At 40.2% G+C, this 25,453-nt stretch overlaps 1 protein-coding gene across 2 annotated transcripts in view; it reads right to left on the reverse strand.

Annotated features, from left to right (window-relative positions):
• vldlr (very low density lipoprotein receptor) overlaps nucleotides 1-25,453 on the reverse strand; it is a 93,183-nt gene that overhangs the window by 43,896 nt on the left and 23,834 nt on the right. For both annotated transcript variants that reach the window (XM_049604658.1, XM_049604657.1), the window contains exons 3-4: nucleotides 20,559-20,681; nucleotides 3,658-3,780 (exon numbers count right to left, since the gene is read on the reverse strand). In XM_049604658.1, the coding sequence (XP_049460615.1) occupies nucleotides 3,658-3,780; nucleotides 20,559-20,681 (246 nt within the window). The remainder of the gene's footprint in view (nucleotides 1-3,657; nucleotides 3,781-20,558; nucleotides 20,682-25,453) is intronic.

The raw sequence follows: 25,453 nt of genomic DNA on the forward strand, positions 1-25,453 counted from the left end.
AGCTAGTTTGCTGTCTCTGTCAAGTAGCTGTCTGTTAGTTTCTCACTCAACAGCAGGGGATAGCACTTCAAAGTAAAAGCTCTGTGCTGGAAATTCAGTGTACTCCAAAATAAAGTGTGTTTATTTACAAACTTGGCACGTTCATGAGTCACTTGTGGTCTATTCAGAATGGACCCGAGGACCACTTTTGGACCAGGACCCACCAACTGGGAACCACTGTCCTAGAACACACACAAAATTTGTTTATAAATACAACAGGTGTGTCTATTTCTCTTGTTGGGATTTGACCTAACTTTTTGGGACCCTATTCCTGTACTTGTATTCAAGATTTCTTCTGTTTTGCCCAAGCAGCAATCTCCAGGGCGAATGAGTGAAGCCAATAGGGAAGCGCCAAAGAGTGCAATTCATGGACTGGCCACTGGGGGCTGGCTGCAAAACAGCTCTTCCTTGTACTTTATTGAATTGTTTATCGTCTCTTGTTTTATCACTCATGGGTGGTTTAGATGGCCAACCACACCTGCCATCATCGAGCATTGAGCAGCCTAACATTTTGGCCTGATGAAGATCCAAGTAGGATTGAAATGTTGTCTTTTAAATAACCTGTGTGGCACGGAGTAAGTGTGCAGGTGTTACTTTTCTTTCATTGTCCTAGAATACAACCCACACACAGCACCACCATAAATACTGGATATAGGATGCCATTTTTAACTGAAGTTAGTCCAATAAAGTTCTGCCTGACTGGTTTTCCCTGGTCAAGCATAAGTCCTGTTACTGAACTGCAGAAATGTCAACAGCTCAGCTGTGCAACTGTAGGTCGCACAAATTCACAAACGGGCCTGATGAGTAATGAAGCAAGTAAAAATCACTTGTCTCAGAACATTAACTACATAGTAGCAAATGACTTGGTAAGCAATGCCAGCACGAGAGGTGGTCATCAGGAGGTCATGACATGCATTTGCATGGCCTAGCAGAAACACACAAGCCTGAAATTACCATACACAATTCCAAAGTTGAGTAAAGCAGAGAACACAGCTCACTTTGATGCTGAATCAGTGGAAATGTGGTCACCATTTGACAATCGGATGAATGAACTGGGTTTGGTGGATGCCAGGACAACACTACCTGCCTGAATGCTGAGTGCTAACTGTAAATATTGGTAGAGGAGGGATAATTGTCTGCAGCTGCTTTCCATGGTATTTGGCCTCATAGTTCCAATGAAAGGGAAACTGAAATGCTACAGCATACAATGACATTATGACAGTAATGTGCTTCCAACTTTGAGGCAGCAGCTCGTGTTTGACCCTTTTCTGTTTTAACATAACACCTCTGTGCACAAAGCCAGCTCTATATTTTTTTTCCAGTTTGGTGTGGGAGAACTTGACTGTCCTGCACAGAGCCCTAACCTCGACCCCATTCCCAACTGAAACACCAGCTGTGAGTCAGCCCTGCAGAGGATTCTTGTAAACAAACTAAAGTTATATTTGCATTCAGTGTTAGTCACCAAAATGGATCCTGTGTATCCTTCAGGTTCAGCAACCTGGATGAAGGATTGTTGAGTGCATTTCCTTCTTAGAGGGCTGTCTGGCTGCCTTGCTTAGCCTGCTGCCACCTCGACTCAGCCCCGGATAACGGTGGAAAATGGATGGATGGATAAAATTCACCAGCATGCTACGGGCCACTTTAGTGTTTTCTGTCAGATCCAATTATTTTAGTTTATAGTTGGTCCAGGCTGAGCTTCATGCTCTGTGCAGAAGGGCTCTTAGTGTGTTTATGCAGCACAGTGTTTAGGGTAAACAGCTGGAGGATGAGGAGTAATTGATACACACATCCATGAAATGGTTTCAGTGCCCGGGTAAGTACAGGACAACAGCTGTTACACTTAAGTAGTACTTGGATCACTTTTGAATTGTATTGTATCATTGCACTTCCTAAAGCCATAACAGTCTTGTGTGTTTATGCAAAAAGTTGTCTGTCCCTGCACAATATTAATTAGGCAGAGGGGTGTATGGCACAGCTGCAGCTTTAAGGACGCTATGGCTGGAGTCCAGAATGATTTAATCTGAAATTCATTCAGTGAATCAGGTGCTACAGGGAAGTGCATTCAAACTACGAGGCAACATCTCATGAAGTCTGCTTTTTAGAAATAAAGATGTCAAAGTCCAAATGTAGCCAACATACCGTATGTGGCCTTACTATGCTCAAATTTGCAGAACAGCGTTTTTGCAGCTCTCAATATCCTCATCAACGCAAGGTCAGAAAGTATCTTGTGACCACATCATAGGTCATCTTTGCCCTCAAGTGTTCAGTCACTGGCAAATGCATGACATTATCTGAACTAATGAAAAGGCCACAGCAGGGTGTACATAATGGAAGCCACCTCCACTGGTTGTCCCTGTTAATCACAGGAAAGTCCAGATTAATCAAAGCCAGATGCACACAAACTATGACCCCATTTACACCTTGTATAAAATACATTTTGGGGGATCAGATCACAATCAGACAGTGCTGGACCACGTGAAAGTACAGGTGTGAATGCACCCAAAACAAACCAAGGACAGATTATGATCCAATCAGCAGAACCAACTCAGGGATGCATTGTGACTGCCTTTTCAGTCCACATACAACAACTACTTGGGTGGAAATACATAACGAAGCATGAATCTTCCAAACCAGCAGGGTAGAACTGGCTCTTCTTCACCTGACGGTAAAGCTGCAGGGCGCTTGGTTGTCTCTCTTATCTGATACTAACACTACTGGGTGTCTCCCACATCTGTAGGTCTAACATATTCTTCCTGTCAATCACTGTCTGTACAGTCAGGTTGGCCGGATTCATCCTCATCGACCTCGCTATTCCTTTTCGCTTTTCTTCCTAACTGGTTCTAATGTATATAACAAAAACTATGGATCAGCAAAGATTTTTTGAAATACTAGTTTTATTTTTATGCCATTATTGACTCTGAAAGTGTAGACAATATTATGATGTACACCCCATGTAACTGTGCCATAGTCAAGATGAGACCAAGTATCTGTTCTGAATTTTGTCCAACTAAGGCATAAAAGAGAAACTTGGCAATTATTATCCCAACTAAAGACAACTGAGACATATTAATACCAGATGTATTTGTAATTTGGGTTGAATCCTATCTACATACAGCCTGGATAAGAGACGCATTTTAACACAAAGTGTAAAGGGGGCTCTAAATGACATAACTCCTACCTGTAAACATAGGTAATAGTGGCCTGTTCCACTGCATTTAGCATTTTGTCATTTGACAGTAAGTGTCTGGTAATAAACTTATAAGTTTGACATTACAGTGATCAAACTTAAAGGGGAATGGAGGTCCTTGTGTACTTAAAGTTGGACCATTTTGGTAGAAGGTAAAGGTTCAGCCTCCCATACCTCTGACAAATATACGTACAGCACATGGGCCCTGGATCCAACACACAGACGATTAAGTAGGAAAGACATGGTGCCTGCTCTTCAGCTAGAAATTGAATATTCCATGCTCATCTCCTGTGCTACATGACTCAACAACATACATGTTTAAGTGATTAAGAAAACTTTATTCTGCCATGCTGTGTACTGTAACTAGCAATGATCATCCTAAATGCTGAGGCAGATGTCCCTCCCATGTAAATGTGTGCATGTCCACCTACCACAGTTGATCTCGTCCTCTCCGTTGTCACAGTCCTTCTCTCCGTCACATTTCCAGAAGATGGGGATACACTGAGTGGAGCCCGCTCCGCAGCTAAACTCATTCACACGACACGTCCTCATGTCTGCATGGTCAAAAACACATAACACACCGTCAACAATGAACCATTTCATTTTTGTTTAGTTTTGATTCATAGCAAAACACATTAAAGAGATGCATTTATTTATTCAATGACACATTGAAAAGGTGCAACATGAAGTGGACTTTTATTGTGTTGGAGACAAGGGTGAATGATACAAAATCTTCTATCATGGGAATGGTAGAAATCACGATACAGCAGTTGTTTTGTGAATTCAATTAAGACATGGTTTAAAATAACCATATTAAACTCCATCACATTTGATATTTTTTTCTTTTTATGTAGAACTTCCATACAAACAAAAAACAGCTGCTTCATATGAGACAACACTTGAGTTAAAAATGAAAGTCGGAAATGGATCCTGTTTTACCGTGTTTTTTTGTCTAAGTGACTAGATGAAATCATTTTTTAAACTGGCCTAGTAATGCTTTAGGGTACTGGAGCCGGTGGTGGCTTAACAGGCTGCAATGAAAAAACTTCAAATTGCAAGATTACAAGATCATGTGACAGTTACAAGGTAAGCAAGAATCCAGTCCTGATTTGCAACACAGGTTGCCCTGAATAGCTCCTGCGGTACAAACAGTATTGCCAAATCTCTACTGGCGAACACAATTCTACTGTTGCATGGTACATTCACCATCGCATCACCCAATAAATGTTTGGTTCAGTTTGGTCCTTTTCACCTCAAAGCTTTGTTAGGTATAAATCACTCAAATACACGAAGCTTCTGAAACCTCACTGTCACTTCAACATCGTTCTGAGTAGGATGTCTGTCAATATGCTGCTGAGAAACCACTTTATTCTATACTTTAAAGCACTGACTGCAGCTTTCCTGAATGGGTCCGTTTCAATAGGTGATTACAGCAACATTTCTAATCATCTGATTTTATTTTAAAAGCATATTTGGGACTTTAAGGCAACCCTCAAAAACATGTGCATACCAACTCGGATTAAGGAGGATCAATACCTCCTGTTTACATGTGCTTAAGAAACATACCTAATGGGTTAAATGTGCGATGCTTATGCAGAAGTATAAAATAAATAAAATGAAGCAACATGTTCTAGTGGTATCATGTACGGTGTCATCACACAGCTGCAGTGGCTCTACTCGTTGCCTTTTGAGTGCATTTCTCCCATGCAGGGCCAAAAATAACAAGCGGACAGAACAAGGACACAGTGTAGCTTGCTTTTTGTGGTGGAAATCGTGAGCCACTGTTGGCAGATTAAAGGTGATACTGAGCTACAAGTTACCTGTCAAAGAAAGACGTTACAATGAGGAGTGATGGTGAACATGAAATTGCTGCTTCTGTTAACTCAATGCCCAGACGACCAAAGTACTGCTGGCTGGTAGATAATCCAGTTTGCTGGAACATCAAGAGCTGACGTCTGGAAAATCATGTTTGTACAACAATGTCGTTTTTCTCTCCAGATATTTCGGTACCATTACTTTAACTGGATAGTCCTTTTTTTTCATATTTTTAACCCATCTGGTCTCTAATTTCTTTTTCTTTGGCACATTTGTTTGGTTTTTCTTTTTCCTTGTTATCCTCAAAACTGATAGCATCGGTCTTAAATATCAGTCACCTGGAGGTTAAACTCAAGATCTTGCTGCATCATTAGGAACCACTTTCTATCTCAGCATACATATTCATCCCACAGTGCTTGTTTCCATAAAATGTCAGCTTCAAGACTCGGTTTGCCTCTTATCCCTGCGATCTTCCACTGTGGAGGGAGATAAGCAGTATGGCACATAAAATCGGACTGCACTGTGATAAGAGCTGCTCAGTGGAGCAGTAGATGAAGGTGAATTGAAAAGTGGCTCCTACATCTGTGTGAATTATTGACTATGAGGATGTAGTTTTGTTGATAAGCCAGGTAACACTACGCTCCCATATTTCTCTCTGCTTTACACTCAGTCAATGTTTGACAATATATACTGTCTTCTCTGCATAAGATATCCTGTCTCTATCTGGACTAGTTCACTGATAATGTGATCCATTTTCCATACATGCTCCTTGATGAATTTAAGGTCACATATCATAGTGGTTCGCCAATTCAGTTATTAATTGGGCATCATTTGAGAGTGTCCCATGTGGTGCCAATGTGATACCTGAGTTTCAGTACTGGTAATAAAAACAAGTTTGAACTATTTTTCATTCAAGAAAATAAGTATGCATCAATGTTATTCATTTAAAAAAAAAAAAAAAAAAAAAGATATCAAAGCTAGAAAATCTCACCAAGCATTCAATGCAAACTTTCCTATACTCATCAATAATCAGTGCCATGAAGCATAAGGCCCTGATCACACAGACAGCTTTTTGCTGGTTGCACAACGGGACGTGTGCTGCTCTGCCGTTTTTTAAAATTGAATGACACTAGTGAAAAATAAAACACTTGCTGCACATTTTTATTGTTGCCAGGCAACCACAGAGTCACCTCCTTATTCTAACCTTCCCGTGCAATCAATTTACAGTTTATTTATCTTATCTTATTTATTTCACAGTAATTAGTGCCTAGTTCCTAAAATGGACAGGCAGTAGGTATTTGCCGTAGCTCTGGTTGAGGGTGAGAGGCTGTCGGTAAATAGTTTGTTTGGCACAGGGGAGCGGAGATCTGTGTGGGTACATGAGACCTTAAAAAAAGGGGGTGGGTCATGGGGAGTACCACCAGTTGGTCCAGGAGCTTCGTCTCCATGATGGCTGTTTCCAGGCATATATTTAAGGATGACTCGGGGGCAGTTTGACAACCTGCTGTCTAGCGTTGTGCCGTATAGCTCTGGGTATCCAGCAACTGCTACCACCAGTTTCTCCTCCATTGTTTAACAACTGTAAACTTGTTGTCGTGACCACCACAGAAGGCCCGCCTCTCAAATCATCTGATTGGACAATGGGAAAAAATGTGGCATGAAAGATGACGTGGGGTGTTTTTCTGCACTGAGTTTTTTCAACTTGGAGATCAGAGCGCCGGGGCAGCACGGTGGTGTGGTGGTTAGCAATGTCGCCTCACAGCAAGAGGGTTGCCGGTTCGATCCCAGGCGTGGAAGCCCTTCTGTGCGGAGTTTGCATGTTCTCCCCGTGTCAGCGTGGGTTCTCTCCGGGCACTCCGGCTTCCTCCCACAGTCCAAAGACATGCAGGTTAATTGATGACTCTAAATTGTCCGTAGGTGTGAATGTGAGCGTGAATGGTTGTTTGTCTCTATGTGTCAGCCCTGCGATAGTCTGGCGACCTGTCCAGGGTGTACCCTGCCTCTGGCCCAATGTCAGCTGGGATAGGCTCCAGCCCCCCCGCGACCCTCAAGAAGATGAAGCAGTTAGAAGATGAATGAATGAATGAGTGAGTTCAGAGCGCCCTGGCAAAAACACCACGTGTCTAAAGTGCAGAAAGGCAAGCAAAAAGCTTCATTCTCATTCAGGGCCTTACAACGCACCAGCAAAAGGCAGGAAAGAAGAAGACTGGTAGCCCATGTAAACAATGCAGGTTTCAAAATATAATTGAAAATGTTTAATTAAAAAAAGGACAGGTGCTGCACCCTGTATTCAGTTTTTTCTGTCCCACTGAAGTTGACACTGAAGACAAGATTTTCAAAGATTTTCACCTAAGCAACAGTGTGAGCCTGTGTAAACAAACCACAGATGGTCAGCTAAAAAACTTAATGGAGGTCTCTGACACCCTGCTTGTATTTTTTCTTAGACTAAGTGAATAGAAGCTGCATCTTGCTTCCTCAATTCAACACTGACGCAAGAAAAGTGACGTAAACACAACCGCAGCACAAGTCCTTCACACAGACACTGCCAGGAGATGTTTGCATGCATCCACAGACACACACAGACACACACTTTAGATTCCATTCCCAGCTGCCAAGTCATGTGTGACAGCTGGTCAAACAGTACAGTGATATAACAGCTATAGTAGCTGGGTTGAACTGCACGTACACCACTGCAGCTATGACTGGAACTTAACACAACCTTTGAAAACACACACACACACACACACACACACACACACACACACACACAATATGGAGTACAAACTGGAATGCTGTTGATGACCTCCAGTTGACCGACGCAATTCCAAGTGCAAGTGGAAACATGGGCACACAGGTCGTCCACAATCTACACAAGCACAGACAGATGTCAGAAAAGTGACACGTCTAAAGATCAAATGGCAAAGCAGGACTTCTCTGGAGTTCTCAGCAGGCAACTTCACTAATGTGCAAATTCATATCAGGGGATAAAACAAAGGTATGGAGGATAAATTTAACCAGAAATAAATCTAAAAAGGGAAAATGGTGAACAAAGGGAAAGTTAAAAGATCGGTCTCAGGAGAGGCTATAATTAACTGAACGCTGGCACTGTTGTCTCTTGCAGTGTCTGAATACAACATCCTGCTCTGACTCTTGTATAAACTGTGTAAATGACATTATACAAAGGGATTAAACGGCAGTGAAATAAAATGGAAATGACATCATGGAGCAGAGGCTTGTGGATTTCACTGTTGGTATTTTTCCAAAGTTAAAGTTTATATTCGGAGCACAGCACAACAATTTGTGGTTTTTGTGATTTGCCGGTGTCGAGCTTTCTATTTAAACTGGATTGAATTTTGATGAATTTTTTTTTTTTTTTTTTTTTTTTAAACCTCATTATTCTACAGCAGTGGTTCCCAACTGGACCTGCCACAGGGTCAACATTTCTCTCAGTCATTAGTTTAAGGTCCACACAGTTTAATACATTTTGTGTTTGACCATGTCTTGGAGCTAGTTTGCTGTCTTTGTCAAGTAGCTGTCCATTAGTCAGTCACTCCACAGCAGGAAACGGCACTTCAAAATAAAAGCTCTGTGCCAGGAATTAACTGTGCTTAAAATTAAGTGTTTTTTACAAACTTGATACATTTGCAAGTCACTTGTGGTCCATTTTGAATGGACCTATGACCCACTTTTTGACTGCAACCCACCATTTAGGGACCACTGTTCCACAGCATCTCTTGGCCATATTTCATACAGCAAGAACAGTTAATAATTAAAAATCTTTACGGTGTATTTGCAAGGACTTACAAGTGAGATGCCACCACACTTTGGGCCTGTTGGTGAGCACCTTTTGCTCTAGTTTTCGGTGCCATGTCCTGTACCTTGTTGCCCTTTTTTTGGCCAGTTCAGCATGTTTAACCAGTGGTGGAGCCCGTCAGTGAGAGAAATCCCTCTGATTGGCTGTTAAGCTCAGTGTGCAAGAAGAGAAATGGAAGTGAGGAAGGTAAACAAAAGACTAAAGTCAAGAGGGCTTTAATCAAAACAAACGTGTTATATAAGATAAGATTATTTTTTTAATTGGTGTTTTTTGTTCTTTCAACATCAGGTCCTCTTATTTACATACTAACTGGATAACCAACCCCTTAAATCTGTCCTGTTGATCTTTCAGTTTCCCTTTTTGAATGACGAATACCGCTGCTTGCTGCTATGGAGAGAGTTATTTCCTCACACACAGGTGTAGAATATACATGCTAATAGGCCGTTGGCTGTAGTCCTTGTGGTGTGGTTAAGTGTAACTTTTTAGCTTCGTCGCCACTAGTTCGCTGGTGTCGGTTTGGTGTGTCTAAGCCTTAATGGCAGCTGGTTTACTTCGGTCTACAACCTGAGTAATTCAGATTACTTTGTCGTGCAGGATTAAAACTAAAGCCCAGTTCAGACCGAAGATTTGCGATGAGACGACACTGTTTTAGAATGTTGCAGAGAGAAGTTGCAGCGGTCTGAGCTGGTAGGTCTGAGCTTGAGCTCAACCCCCCCCCACACACATTCTCACTGACTGATTAATTGGCGCTGGTTCTTTATATTATTGTGGTGTATTTATTATGAATACAGTCAATCTGATGTACATTTTCATCATTCAATCATAACTACAAATGCAACTGTAGACAGTATCTCACTATCACTATCCTCATTCATATTTCAAGAAGCTACAAATTATGTTCAGCCACAAAATAAGCCTAAAAAACTGAAAATCAGAATGGAAGAACAGAGAGTTGTTGATGATACACTGTCTCATCTAGTTGCATTGGAGTGAACCCAGAGGTTTTTAGAACCTTGCAGAATGGCGCAGAGCAAGTAGTTGCCCGTTTCGTCTCGTTGAAACAGGCAACTTTCCCATTTGGTAAAGCCATATACTGTCACGTAACTACTCAGTTAATAAAGATTTATTAACAATGAGGTCATGCTCTGCCCCTTCAGGATTTTTCTGACCTAAATGGTTCCAAGCAGGTGGTCAACTGAGTCTCGTTTGATAAAGACTGGACCACACAAAGGACAGGGTGATAAACTCAAACTTTATAACACTAAAACCCCAGAAAGGTCTTGGCAACACCACACAGCCCATGGCTTTGAATAACTCTGGTGCTTGAACGACTCCCCAAACTGCACCGCTCTCATTTTGGCAGAGAGCACCACAGATCCCCATCCAAGAGTGCAGGAGGGATTTGCCCCGACTCGAAGATGAAGTGTTGTTTTCTCTTCTGCCAGGAGGTGAAGAATTTATTTTTGCCTTGTTTTTCGGGTTTGTGCACTCAACCTGCTGTGTTGACACTCTGCAGCAGAAACCAAAGAGGACTGCTGTGTAAAACAGCTGGAGTATAACCCTCTCGCACACACCTCTGCTTCCACAGCAAACAGCGCTTCACAAACACTGAGACGAAGAGTGGATAACTCCCAGGTTCCATTTTATATTCACCGTCTGACTCAAGAATTGCTTATATATACTTTTTTTTTTTTTATTTGTTCTTAATCTTCTTTTCCATCTATTCTCTCCTAACTTTCACACAAAGCTCCTGCTGGTGCCTTCCTAAAAATAAACCCAAGACCTTCAATATTAGGAAATATTCCAAATCATTATTCTGGGAAGGAAGCACTTCATCATCTGGTGCTTCTATTAACAAAGCGGGTCCAGTCTGTAAAGTCTATCTATCAGCTAAGGGCTTGGTAAAATACCTTTTAATCACTGACAATTAATAAAAAAGGATATCCAAAAACTTTAAATCAAAACCCACAATGACAAGTCATGCTCTACTTGGATCTATTGTGTAACCCTCTCTATTGCTTCACTGATTTACTTTGTTATCAAAAGTCAAGCCCTTTGCTTAGCCTTGGGCAGTATTTATTTTGTGGTTTAAGGAGCAGTTTCTCCATTTTGCATTGTTGAAGATTTCACTGTATTGCTTACCTATTTATGGCTTGTATTCCGTGATCTTACATAGACCATCTTGGAATTTACTATTGGTATGTCCCAGTGCACTTGTTAATAGTATGATCAAGAGCGTCATTTACTGCATATGCAGACCTGCCAACCTTGAAGAAAGGTTATGAGTACCACCTTACCAGACACTTGTGCGTGGTCATGAATATATGCGGACACGGTGGCACTTTTTTGTTTTTGTTTTTTTTTTACCATAAAAGTCAATATGCACATGTGGCAAACAGAAGAAACGAGCGTACGTTTACATATTCATATCTATAGGCCTAAGCCTCACATACGTCCATAGACGCCCAATATTTGTTTTATGGCGCAGATCAAGGTCAATTTCATCAATCTGATGGTAGTATTGATCATCTGCTTAAAAAATACAGTAATATGTCCTGTTGTGACAAAAAAAGATTTCAAGTAGGATTTGGGGGGTTCTCCCCCGAGAAAATTTTGAAACATCACATGGCGAAATCCTATTTTCATGCAATTTCATACAGAAACAGATAATAGATCATAGACAAGAGCATTACATTAGCATTCCTCATCATGTTCTTGTGTAGTACGACACCTATTAGAACTACTCTCTTCTTATTGCCTTGTTTTTTTCTTATAGAAATTCAGCAGACTCATCAAACAAAAAGTCTTTTATCATAAGTGTGTTATAGTTATTCAGGCAGGGCACATGGTTTCATAACACAGTTGAATGTAAATTTGTCTGCAATTTGCTTACCTTGGTACAATTCTCACCAGCAATCTATCAACAACAGGCGACTTTGACACTATTTACTTCAGTGTTTGCCCTACCATTTTATTAGGGGGGCACCCCACCCGCCCCCCCTTGAAGGTCAAGTTAATTTTATTTAATTTTATTTTCTATATAGTGCCAGATCACAAAGAAGTCACTTAAGGTAACCTTTCCTATAGAACAGGTCTATACCTTGTCCTTTTATTAAACAAACTAAATAGCCTTATGTTATTTATCTTATTTACAGACCGCGTGTCATTTCTGTCTCTACGTGGTCGCGCGTTTACAATCCTCCCCTGCTCTCTGTATCGCACACGGCGGAGTTTGGCCCCGTTGGGCGCGTGCACACATGTGCCCACACACACACACACACACACACACACACACACACACACACACACACACACACACACACACACACACACACACACACACACACGAGTGAACACACTAGAGGGCGTAAAAAAATAAATAAAAAAGGACTCGGTGGTGGAGTGAGATTTCTTAAACGGGCGTGAGAAGGTGATACCGTCTACGGGACTAAATACACGGTAACTCCGGTCTGAGCTGACGGTGAGGAGCTAATAAGAGCTAAATGCTAACAGACAGAACCTAACTGCTATGAGACTGTAGTTAACTGTTTAAAGACAGAAGCTAACTGCTATGAGACTGCAGTTAACTGTTTACAGACAGAAGCTAACTGCTAAGATAGAAGCTAGCTCTAATAGACACAAGCTAAAGTTAACTGTTTACAGACAAAAGCTAACTGCTTACAGACAGAAGCTCTCAAAGCTCTCAATTTTTGCATTTCTTACGTCATTTTACCTGTCAGCGTTGTTTGAATTGACCCAGTCATCACTGAGGACTACCCAGAGGTGTGGGCGAAGAGGGTTCATCTATCTTGACGGTGAGGGCGACAGTGTACTGTCTCTAACTGGATGGAACTGAATCAAGCACATCTTTCTTAGTCAGCCGTGGATGGGAGGGTGGGGGGGCGGGGGGGCAATATGCAGCAATCTGATTGGCCGAAATCTTTTCGTTCCACCTATGCACCTATATTCACCAGGTATCAACTTGAGTAAGATCTTGCATAGACAAATACACTGAAACCGGGGAAATGCGCGATCGAGTGATATGCGTACTTTTAGAGCATCAAATCGTACCAGCGTACTTTGATGTCAAAATGCGTGCCTGGTACGCAAAATGCATACAGGTTGGCAGGTCTGCATATGGTCCAAAATCACATTTTTTATTCTTAATAATTTGTACACCATACAGATTCTTCTATCTATAGACTCACAATTTGGAGTAGTCGAGTCATTTCTAAATAGATAGATTTTTTTAAAGTCTGACCCCCTGATCCTGATTTTGGCCAATTCTGATTTTCTTTCTGAGAACTATAATCAACAGCACACGCAGACATTTTTGTTACTTCTTTTCTTAATGAAAATTCAATTCTATGTTCATAATCATGTTCATGACTATTTAATCACTTTTATGCTTTCTCCAAAATTGCAGCAGGTTACAGGACCTTCTCTCACTCAAACAAATGTCAAAATAACAAAGTGCTCCAGGTTACTGGACAGAACTTCTTGACACTTATAAAATGAACTGAAAATGAATTACTACAATAGAATATTAACCTCCACTCCTGCGGCATGCTCCTGTCTGCCCCACACTGTGTGCACGAAGCAAGAGGAAAGAGAATGGGAAGGACAGACTCCACACTGGTGGCCTAAGAGCTCGTCACTGTGATTACTCTGAGCAGCTCTGATGGTATTAATAAGTCACAAAATTTGTCTATTGCCACTTTTTAGAAATAACGTCGCTATGAGGGTCTGATAAGGCTAACGACGGGGCTTGATAAGGTGTCGGTATTTGAAAACCTGGGAAGGACGACGGGTTGAAGCAGCTGTGACAGTAGTTGGTTACTGTCTGTGCCACCATACGCACCAGGTGAACCATTGTGCAGCGCACGTGTGTAAATTTGACCAAAACGGGTCAGAGACTAGAGATGCACCAATACTGATGATTAAAAAAACGATTTAGCCGAGGGTAAATACTGATGTTTTGTTGTTTATTTTGTTGTCACGTATTAGTGAAGTTTAAACTATTTGATTTAATAAAAGGCAGCAGGAAACAGATGTGTTCTTGTCAGGTGTGCAAAGATGACTTTTCTTTGATGATTCTGTATTTGTTTGTGTGTTGCACTGGCACACAGTGAATCTTAAGCACCTGAGGGGTGAAAAAATGCTAGTGAAATGGGTTTGACAAACAGTTGCTGACAGTTTGTCTTTTCTACTGCTAAGATATTTACATAAAGTGTTCAGTGTCTCATCAACCCTCAAGTGAGCCTTTGTTCTTTGTCCTCCACTGATACTGGTTTCATCCTAGACCTGAGGTTCAGCAGTTACTTAGAGTACCATGGATGAAAGACACCCATCTTTCTTTAGTTGACTTGCTTTAAGCATTCAGGAAGACTTCAGGAAGCAGTGAACATCAAACTAACATGCACTGATGAAGTGCCTTCATCTTCCCTCTGATGTTTATCTCTGTACCTGTGGAGACACCATAGTCCATTTGTCTTTACAACAGCAAATTGAAGGCAGCGTAGACGAGAAATCCTCATTAAAAACAACTTCAGTATAAATACTTTCCATCATCTTGCATCTCTTTGATTTCTGACGAGCACCTCAGCGAAACCTCTCATCACAGCTACAGCATTTAAAGCTCAGCAGCTCTCCTTAGTTCCATTTAAACAACTTATTTATTTGACAGGGCTGCTCACAGGGGAGCCCCCTCTCGCTGCTTTTAAGTGCCTCACTGAATTTCTGTAACAGTGAGATGCAGTTCAAAACAGCGGGAAATCTCTACTATGCACTCAGACGGTCAGAAAACTCTGCAGCTGGTTGCTAAGCCTACTTGAATAGTCATCAGCCAGATGTCTTGCACCATTTTCAACCTAGAGGAAAAACTTTTCACAATATATGTCAGTGGTGGAAGAAGTAAAGTAGTATACTGAAACCTTGAGTGCACTGTGAGCTGGTTGACTAGAAGCTATTTTCAACTATATATACACTGTTGGCTAAGTTAATTCATTAAAAATACATTACATACAATTGCAAATACATTTTACAAGGATGTAAAATTTCAATCTATAAGTAACGAGGACCTACAGCTGTCAAAAAATGTGGTAGAGAATATCCTCTTCCACCAAAATTAGAGTGTGTATGTGGGTCTTTTAAACGCTGGAAAACCCATTAAAAATAGACGATAGACTGCTTTCCTATTGCCAGTAGACCAGAGCCAAGTACACGGCTCTGCAGACAGTAAAAAAGTATGTCTGTTTTTTGTTTTTTACACTGTGTGTCATGTTCGCCTGAAAACAGGTTAGTAAACAGTAGAAAGCAGCACGGAGGCCAGTGAAAATGTCACAATGGTTACTTCTTTTTTTGCATCTCTTTCTTATTGAGTCTCTTTCTGAAAATCTGTACCGACTAAACTTGGAAAGATGTTTAAGCACTGCTTGGGCTGAGACAAACTGTATTTTGTGGCGCTGCATCATTATATCACACTGTCAAAGACGCTAAAATTAGCATGTCAACCCGGGTGTCGATTTTAACCTTTCCCATTAAATACAAAAGCCAGATGTTAGAGGGCATTATGCAGTGGAAAATAAAAATGCTTTCCAGGATATTGTTGGCAACCGTTTTGAGGAACTGGCAACCAGTTCTTGGCATTTGGATACCATCAGTGGCACTTTATAATGTATTAAAATAGGAACATCAAACAGCAAAGCATGCAACCCAAAATAAATAATTTCTTGTATTGGTTATACATATATATTTTTTAATGCTGTCACAGTTGAAGCCAGACGACGCTGCCTGTGTGTTGGTCAGTTTACCCTGCGTGTACACAAGCATCTGTTTTAGAGACAATGGGGAAGCTGATTGGGTTTTTTTAAAGCTGGTTTCAAAAGTTTGACTAACTCATCAACATCACAAATGAATGTGCAAACTGATTCAACTGACAAAGAACCAGATGAAACTGAATAAAAAAAACAAAACAAAACAAAAAGGAAAGGTTTAGATAAAACACAACTATAAAGAAGTTTGTTAAGTTGCTGTAATTAAAGATTTATACATTCGTTCGTCACATTGGCTCAATACATGTAACCGCATAGTATCTCAATAACTCAAAATAGTAGGTGATTAAAAATGGCGACCGTATTTTCAGTGTCGGATTGCCAGTCTGGGAACCACTTTTAAAGTAAGTGTTGAGCCCTGGGTAAGAATAAAAAGTACAATATCTCTATAAAATACAATGGAGTAGAAGTATAAAATGTATATAATGGAAGTCTATGTGCCTTGAAACGGTTAGGCAGTTTAACCAAATAAAAATCTGACTAAAAGGGTGTACTTGCTAGCATTTCTCAGTTTTCATCATTGAATGGAAGGCTTAAGTATAATCACATGACCCAAGAACTGAGGTTTGGTCAGTTGAGAGCTCCAGAAAAAGCTCCTGTTGTAGGTGGACCCTTGGGAGATTACTCTAACAGGATAAAGATGAATGAATTTTTATGCTCAAATCTGTTCAGCAAATACTAATACATGGCTGTCTCCCCTTCAGTCTGTCTGGCTCATCCAAGACAAACAATACAAGCAAAGCTAAGCCTGAAGAGATTTCTGATAGTATATGTATTTTTATACTACTCACCGCAAGTTAAAGTGTGTTGATTTCTGTATAAAGGCTTGTTGTGTCTGATACATTTTTGTCAACGTATAGCAAGCCTAACGTCAGCTCTCAATAAAAAGCAATCGCACTTTCAGATTAATTAGCCAACAGTGCCCTCACCATGATATTTACGACAAATCAGTGACCCAAGGATGTGAGCCAGAAGAGAATGGATAGATCAGTTTGTCCTCGCTATTTATTGCCTTAGTGTAAACCATGCTCCTCACTGCAGTCAGAGGCTGCTCACACTGTCTGACCTCTTGTGGGACACATGTGTACACGTCCTGGGGCCTGTATCACGAAGCGAGATCAACCTTTCCTCGGTTACCCAGACCTATCCTGGGTTGACTAACCCTAACAATGGCAATCAGGATAATCGGTATCACGACGCTGGATATCAACTCGGTAACTCAACCCAGGGTTGCTTTATCAAGAGCCTTGAACGCACATGCAACGGACCAATCACAATCATGAGAGAAGCGCAGCGTCACTGAGCGTCACTGAGCGTCCTCACAGAGCGCCGTATGTGAGGGGAAAAAAAGTACTTCTCATGAGGATCAGAGATTAATTCTACTAAAATATGAGGAGGAGAAAAGTAACATTACAGAAAAGGCCAACACCATGGCAGCTGCAGGAGGAGGAAACATGCGTGGCAACACATAACGGGATGAATAATATTTAGTTTAGATTAGTTTATTTGCACACAATGTTAAAAACAGACAGTATAAAATTTACAAGATTAAAAAAAGAAAAGTGCTGGAGAGGTTAGAAGCCACTAAAAGCTTATCAAAGCTTGTCAAAACATCAATGAAATCACATAATAGAGAAGAAAAAAATGGGTAAGGAAAGAAGAAAGAGGAAGAGAGAGAGAAAAATCAAGACAAAACAAGGTAGCAAATAAAATTATGTGTAGGTTAAATTACTCATCACTGGTTCAAGTAGCTACAGTACCTGTACCTGTACATCTGACACTGATCACACCCTTGAATCCCATGAAATCAATGCTGCGCAGATGAACTGCGTGTATTACAATTATCGTCTAACATCATTACATTGGTCTTCTTATAACGTTATATATGCTACAATAAAGCTTAAAGCTGACGCCACAATTAAATCATATCAACACCAAATTGATAGGCTGAATAAAATCATCCTGATATTGAGCTGTGTTAGAAATTAACAGCTGCGCAAAAATATACCTAGTCTCCCTCTTTAAAAAACAAAAAGGAAAATCCCTCAAACACCATGAAGTGTAAACATGATAGGCTACTTTCCACATTTCCAGCAGCAAAGCTGTCAATTAGGCCCATTATCTTTAACAGGGATCATTTCCTCCAACAAAACAAAATGTTGGCACTAATTAATGGTGCTATTAAGTGTCCACAAATTATCAGTTTCTTTCTTATGAAGGGGTGGGATGAAATTTCGACTTCTTTCCACTCCTTTTTGAACAATCTTTTCATTGTCTGTTGTTGTTGCTTTCTTTTCTTTTTTAATGTTCAAAATAAACTTTCAAATCAAAATCAATCAAATGAATTAAACTTCCCGTCATGACTGGGCTGCATTTCTGTCAGCAAGTCATTTTTTTCCAAACAGCTGATTGGCCAGTGGGTGGTGCTTTTTGTAGGATCAGATTCAACCCTGAACTTACCCTGCTCCGGAGCAGGATAGCCGTTCAGAGTAAGTTACCATGGTGATCTACCCCGATAAGAACTGAACCGGCTTCGTGAGACCGAAAACCCAGGGTTAACCCTGAAGTTACCTCGCTAAGACATTAATCCTGCTTCGTGACACAGGCCCCTGGTTTCACATTGTTGTTGATATGTATTTATGTGTTTCGCTGTCCTGAATGAACCTATTGGAGTTGCTGACCTTTGTGCAGCAGTGTTCTCTAAGGTGGCACATAATAGGTTAGGTTAATTGGCACATGTTTGAGGTGCTTCTTTTAATGACCTGAAGGATCTTAATACTAAAGCTGTTCTAAATTTTTCTTACTGTCACAAATCCCATGAAAACACAAACCAACAATGAATGCATTGAGACATTCACTAACATTTTGACTCAGCCAAATCCCACAGTCCATGGATGAAAAAGTCTTCAATAATTGCACCATGACAGAATAATGCTGGACTCTGTCAAATAGCATACCGAACACTTTTAGATGGCACGATAGTGTATTTGAAAACAAGAACCTCTTTCTTGTTGGTTCATTTGGGTGTTTGTTAAAGGTTCCACCATCAGAGAAACTGGCTGCTGAAAAGCACCGCACTATAAGGTTAAGGTTTTTGGGGAAAAAAATCTTGGAAGACAATTAAGGTTTGATAAAAAAGCTAAGAATTTCAGCTCTTTTACAGCTGACTGAGGTTTGAGTTTTTCCCAACTACATAACACAGTAACAATGTACCTGATCGCATCTGAGCAAAATCAATGTCAATGCAACAACAGAAGTGTCTGACAACAATGTGAAAAGGAAGAAGAAAGACTAAGATCCTTTTTGTTTAACCATAAACAGCCCCAAAATCACTCTTGCCAAACCAACTAGACTCCATTTAAATAAACAGCAATATTATCATCGTAAAACAAAATAAAATACAACTCTCAAAAACTGTCTTGCTTTGTCTCTCCACAAAGCAAGACAGTCTGGTTGAAATGAACATAACCTAAAACCTAAACATAACCTAACAATTTGCGTTCAAATGTTCAGTAAAAACTAAACAAAAATTATCTCTCATTTCTTAAGTTTGTGAACAACAACAGTAACTCAGAGTGAGATTCAGATTCTGTATACAATATAAATAGTTCAACAGCTCCCAAATTAAAAAAAAAAAGTACCCTGGGATCTATATATACACAGTATATATATGAATCAACAGGTGATTTCCTTCTCTTCAAAATTCTAAATGATTGAGCTGAGTTGTTTTTTTCCACCTGGACATTTATGCTCTGCCATTTCTCCTCTAATCATCACACTGTAACCTGTGACAGGCTGTTTTGCTACCATAACTATTGCACATTCACATACATGTAGTTTTTTGTTAAGCTGCACAAAGGTTTACATTACCAAATGTTTAATCACTTAACGACACCGACTGCCATGTGCACATGGCAGGAGAAGAGAGGGAGAGACGCTGTGCTGCTGCTGGAGGAGCCGCTGACTGAGTTCCCTCTGCAAGGAGGGTGAGACACAGTAACTCGCTAAAAGAGTCTCATTAAGGATGCCCAGGCCTAACGATGCCACAGTTTATTCCACATTACTGAAGTCTTTTTGGAACCACCGCAGGGTCGGTAATAATTTCACTTTCAGCCATGCTTGTTGTTGCCGTGGGTAACAGTATGACGACAGTGTCAACAAGTCCAAATATTTCAAGTATCATGATTAATTTTTCACATCATATTAAAAATTACACCGGTATTATCATGAATGATATGATATGGCACACCCCTCGGCTCTATACAAGCTAGCAGGTGTGGCGAAAGCAATGTCGGGACTCTCCAAAGGGATCCCCTCCATAAGTCGTCAGACACTTTAAATAATCTGAGCCTGTCAGTGGAAAAAACAAGTCGACAAACTGACCGTGCCAAAGGTCTCGAGTGGTTACATGGCAGCTTGTCTCATTCAATACTGGACCAATTCCAAAAATTGTTGTTCCCATTAGTCAGTTACGACATTAAACATGAGAAAATATGTTACAGGTTGAAAACTCCTATGTTACTCCTTAAACATAAAGACATAAAAATGTCCGGAAATAACTGCCCTGAAGCAACTTTCAATTTCCAAGTGAAAACAAGTGGATTTTCAAATCGATTGAAAAGAATAAAACTCAATGATTGCCTGAAATGGAGGAAATAAATGCAAAACCTTTGGTTCTAAGTCTGTCTTGGAAAGCAGAAATGTAAACTTTGTGATTTTAGGTTAGCGCAACAAAACCTCAAAAAATACTTTGGCAGCGAAATTTATTCTAAGTGTGTTGTGGTAAACAAGTTTGTGTTGAGACAAGCTCTGAACAGAATCTGACTTGAAACCTGTGTGATGTTTGTCAGAGAGGAAACCATCTACTCACGGCATATTTCGACGCTCTCGTCAGACCCGTCCTCGCAGTCAGGCTCCCCATCACAGTGCCATCTCTTCGGGACACACTGGCCATTGCGACACACAAAGTCCACCTCCATACAAGTCTTTCTAACTGGAGAAGAACAGAAAAGAGAGATGGATTTATTATACAGATAGGCTTCGTGTTCTTTAATGAAAGAAATAGGAAGACACAAATAACAGGAAGAGAAGGGGAAAAAGACCGAAACCATACTCGCACTTCTCATGAATATGAATTGCAATATACAAAGGCAGAGTTTCTTTCTTTATCAGGTGAAAAGGTCATGAGTATACAATTTGTTGCAGACTGATTAAGCAAAGCCCAAACTCCACATTCGCATTAAAAATGCATTCAGAACTATCCTCTGGAGATACGACTGCTGCATTCATTTTCCATCAAAAGGAGGAAAACAGAAAACACAGCTAACAGATAAAGTGAAATTACAAGTAAAAAAAAAAACACTCCAGTCTTGACCATGAGTTAGATTATTTGCTGAAAATTCTTGCTTTATAAATGAACATGGCAAAAGAGTACAGGATTAAGAAAAACACTGATAACCCTCAGTCAGGGCCGTCTCCAAGTAGAGCTGAGCGAATAATAACCACCTGTAATCATTGGATTATTTACTGAAAACAGCTGCACTGCCATCTGTGAAAAGCCAAGTTGAAAATGTCAATGAACTATAACCAGTTAGCCAAGGAATTTCGTCCTTCTGAGACTGATTAACTTGAATAATTTTTAGAGCCTCGAGGAGGATAAAATGACCAATTAATAAAAGAGAAAAAAATAGTTTAAAGAGTGAAAACCAATTTGGTGTTGCAGAAATGTTTGGCTTTCCTTGCCTGTTCTTTACGTTGTGACCCCCTTTAGATTTGAGAAGCTCTGCCCTAATGATAGTATTGACAAGCCTACTTAAGCAGTTCAAGCTCACATTAAAGTTAGCTCCCAGGGCTTTAATGTAAGGGTGGGTGATGTATCAATTATACTTGATATATTGTGGTACGTTCCATGTGGGATGTACAAAATGACTATTCCAAATGAGTTTAACTTAAATTGTGGCGTATAAATTGTCACTGCCCTCGCCATCCAGGCAACTGTCTTCTGGGCAATAGTGGGTGAGTTAAGGTGTGTGTTTTTCTGCAGGACCCCAGGCCATGATTATTTAGTTGCATTTTACGACCACAGAGCACCAGTGCAACTTGCAAATATCAATGCAGTTGGGTTGTTTCCCAATTACAGTAAATAAATGCTCATGTTTAATGGTGCTGCTCTGATGGGTTAACCTTTTGCTAACTGCTAACATCTAACTGTTGACCAGAAACTTCAAGTTAACAGCAAAGTAACCAACATTTCCTGCCCATGAGGAGCCGAGTGCTTCAAAATAAAAACACTAATGGTTCCATTTTGAGTTATTTCATTATAACATTCCTGTATTTAACTTTATTAAAACAGTACTTAAACTTTATTTAGATTTATCACAACAGTATTTTATTTAACTTTATGATAGCAATTCTTTATTCAACTTTGTTATAATAGTATATTATTTAACTTTGTGCTACTTAGACCCAAACTTTTGTTTGGTATGCTTCTGTAATTCCTCCTAGCTATTTGGGATCAGTAGGACCCAGTGGCGTCGCCTGGCCTGGCGATCCGGGGCTTTAGCCCCGAACGTTTTTTCTTAAGCCCCGGATAATTCCATTTCAGAAGAAATAATGATAACTGTACATTAACGAGCCACTAAAGAAGTTGTAGTTTTCCATTTTCAGTGAATGCAACACAGGATGATGTCGAGACTGGTTAATCAGAGAGAGGGGTTGCGTGAAGCATCCGTGTTTTATTGGCTAATAGCCTCGCGTCACCAGGCTCTTCCGATATCTAAACCGTTGGCGCGCTGGAGGGAGACGTTTTAGCAACAACACGAAAGATCATGGATATAAAACGTTTTTTCAAAAACAAGGAGGCTGACTCGGCTGAGGCTCACGTCTCCGGGGAGCCGTTACCAGAAACAGGTAAATGAATAATTTAAATTCTGTTTATTCCTTCAAAATTATGTGAAACGTGTAGTGTTAGGGGGGTGTGCTGGCGGAGCTGCGGGACAGTCCTCCCCGGTGATAGACGCTCTTAGGCGGGCTGAAAATCCCTGAAGGCTCGGTACGAATGGCGACTTTTCCCACACATAAATTCAGTGATATTTTTCTCACATAAGTTACCAAAGATACCGCACACAACTACGTAACTGTTGTTATGTCCTTCTAACGTTGCTGTGGGGGTTGAAGTGTTGGCCTTTTTCCTTTTATTGTGAAAGCTGAGCTTTCACAATAAAACTCCCGAGGACTTCCGAAGGGCTGCCAAGCGCTGCTGAGCACCTCTATCTCATTTTGCCTGCATGTATACAGTTATTCATGTAGATATTTGTCAATGTTGTTATTGATTAGGCTACTCATATATTGTTGCAACATTTAAACTCTTTACTACCATCTCTTGTATTTCATAATTAAAACAATATAATTGAGCCCAGTGAGTGCCACTTTAGCAAGGAAGGAAAAATAAAATACCAAAAATTAAACTGACTCATGTAATGTGCGTTTTTTGGGGAAAATATGGCTCCTGATATAGTCTGTAGGCATCATCACTCAACTTTTTCACATGGTCTGGTGTTTAAAAAAAAAAAGCAAACTAAAAATTGCAAATCATGTAACCTCTAACATTTTTTAAAAATTGAGGGGGAATATGACTTGGCTTCAGTCAAAATATTTACAAAATATTTATTTTTTTGGCTTTAATTCCTGTGTTATCTGTAAGTGCATCATCCTGTTTCTATCAATATAATATAATTTTATTTTGACACATTCTGAAGTACATGTTGGCAGTATTTGGCTATAGACAAGACACAATAAGGCTCAAGAAAGCACAGAGCTTTTTTCCCCAGGTAGGATCCCCTAGACTTCCCTATAAGGTTCTGGGCTCAGCCCCCAATGTTCTCAGTCCCAAGAAACGCCCCTGGTAGGACCTGATAAGTATAAAAAAACTAAATGTTGTCAATAATTAAGTCCCAGTCTCCTCAAACAAGATGATTACAAAGTCCCAATGTCTTCAAACAAATACTTGGCAATAACAGCGTCTTATCTTGTTACTGCTGCTAAAACTGGTCAAATTTGTTGCCATATCAAACAACCCAACCCAAAGTTTCAACCAATAAATGTGATCAGGTTTTGGACTTTGGGATCGACTGTAGACTGACTTGGCAGAGATGGCTGCCATCTTGTTTTAACATGGATTAGCATATTGTGGCCCAACTACCATTACGTGGCACCAAAAAAGTGTCCATGAACAAGGACAACAGGTCTAAGTTAAGTGGAATAAAGTATAAGGGCAAGTAAACCCAAAATGTGATGTCCTCAAATGAGGACACAGGGTCTCAGGAGGTTAATATAACTACCTTATTTAACTTTATTATAACAGTGTTGAACTTTACATTATCTTAACAGTACTTTGTTTTACTTTATCATAAAGTACTTGTATTTTATTGACGGTAAATTAACTTTCTTGTAACCATCATTTATGTTGTAGTTCAGTATTTCAGTAGAGTACAGTAGTTTAGAGGAGATTTCAAAATAGACATATACTGTATTGTGTATCACAATAAAACTGAATAATACATCATTATTTATAGGCCAAAATAGCCCCGTCCTACTTTAAAGTTTAATGGGAGATTCTAAATAAACATCAGCCATTGTGACTCAGGTACTGAGCTACTTAATTTTCTCATGTCTTCAAATTGACAAACAATGTTTTGAACATTCAGCCAACTCACCAAATTGACAACAGGTGAGTAAATGGGTCTGCAATACTGCATCTAAAGCAGCAGAAGTAAGAGCCCCCGACTAGGCTAAACCTCTCACCTCCTACAGCTTATTAAGAGACATTTAATTATACAAGTTCAAATTAGAATCACGGCTCTTGCAATTTGCCTTTTAATTTGCAATCGCAATTTTGATGTAAAACGATGTATCATTTAGCCACATCTCCAGGATGTTTGTCTTGTGCAAATCAAGGCAGCAGGAAAAAGAGAAAGAAGAAGAAGCAGCAGCAAGGAAGAGATGAAGCAACACTGAAAAAATAAATGTTTTAAGGCAAACTGAGGATTTTTAAAAACTGTCTATAACACAACACAAACACCTCCACTCTCAGCACCTCCATCTCTTTGCAGGGGCTTCGGTGTCTCCTTGAGGCCTCTCCTCAGTCTCTCTGACCAGAATACAAATACGCACTCAAAAAACAACCAACTTCAGTTTGAGCCACAACAGCAGCAAGTCGCAGCGGGCCTCATTACCAACCTTCTTTTATGAATTAATTTTGGTTTCTCTTCTTTCACATGTCTCAGTTCTGTCTGGGTTGAAAGTTAAAGCAGCTCTGATCTCCCACTGACTGAATAACAGATGGACACTCGAATGCAACAAAATGTCAGCGGCCGTGAGGCAGAGTGAAGGGGTGAAAGCGATCATGGGCAGAGGGCCAAAATCCATTTTAGTCCATCATCACTTTACTGTCACCAAAAGAACAGTCACTAACCTGCTCCTGATTTGATTGGCAGTTTATGCAAACTCAACACCCTCGATGTTCACCTGCTGTCTGGACAAATTTAGTATAATGTATATTTCCACAGCACAAACTCCATCAGTAATATGTCATAATCTCTGCTCTTTTGTTCCAAGTCTGAGTTTTTCTAATCACCAACTACTTTCAGCTCAGTCCATTTTGATGTTTAGTGTTCCGCAAGTGCATACAATATCCAGCTGGGTGGAGAATTTGATGATGTCATGAAGTGGCAAGGGATGATGGGAGTTCTTGTCCTCTTTGTTTAA

This window comes from Epinephelus fuscoguttatus, linkage group LG18, assembly GCF_011397635.1.
Source record: "Epinephelus fuscoguttatus linkage group LG18, E.fuscoguttatus.final_Chr_v1".
In the NCBI taxonomy this organism is placed as follows: domain Eukaryota; kingdom Metazoa; phylum Chordata; class Actinopteri; order Perciformes; family Serranidae; genus Epinephelus; species Epinephelus fuscoguttatus.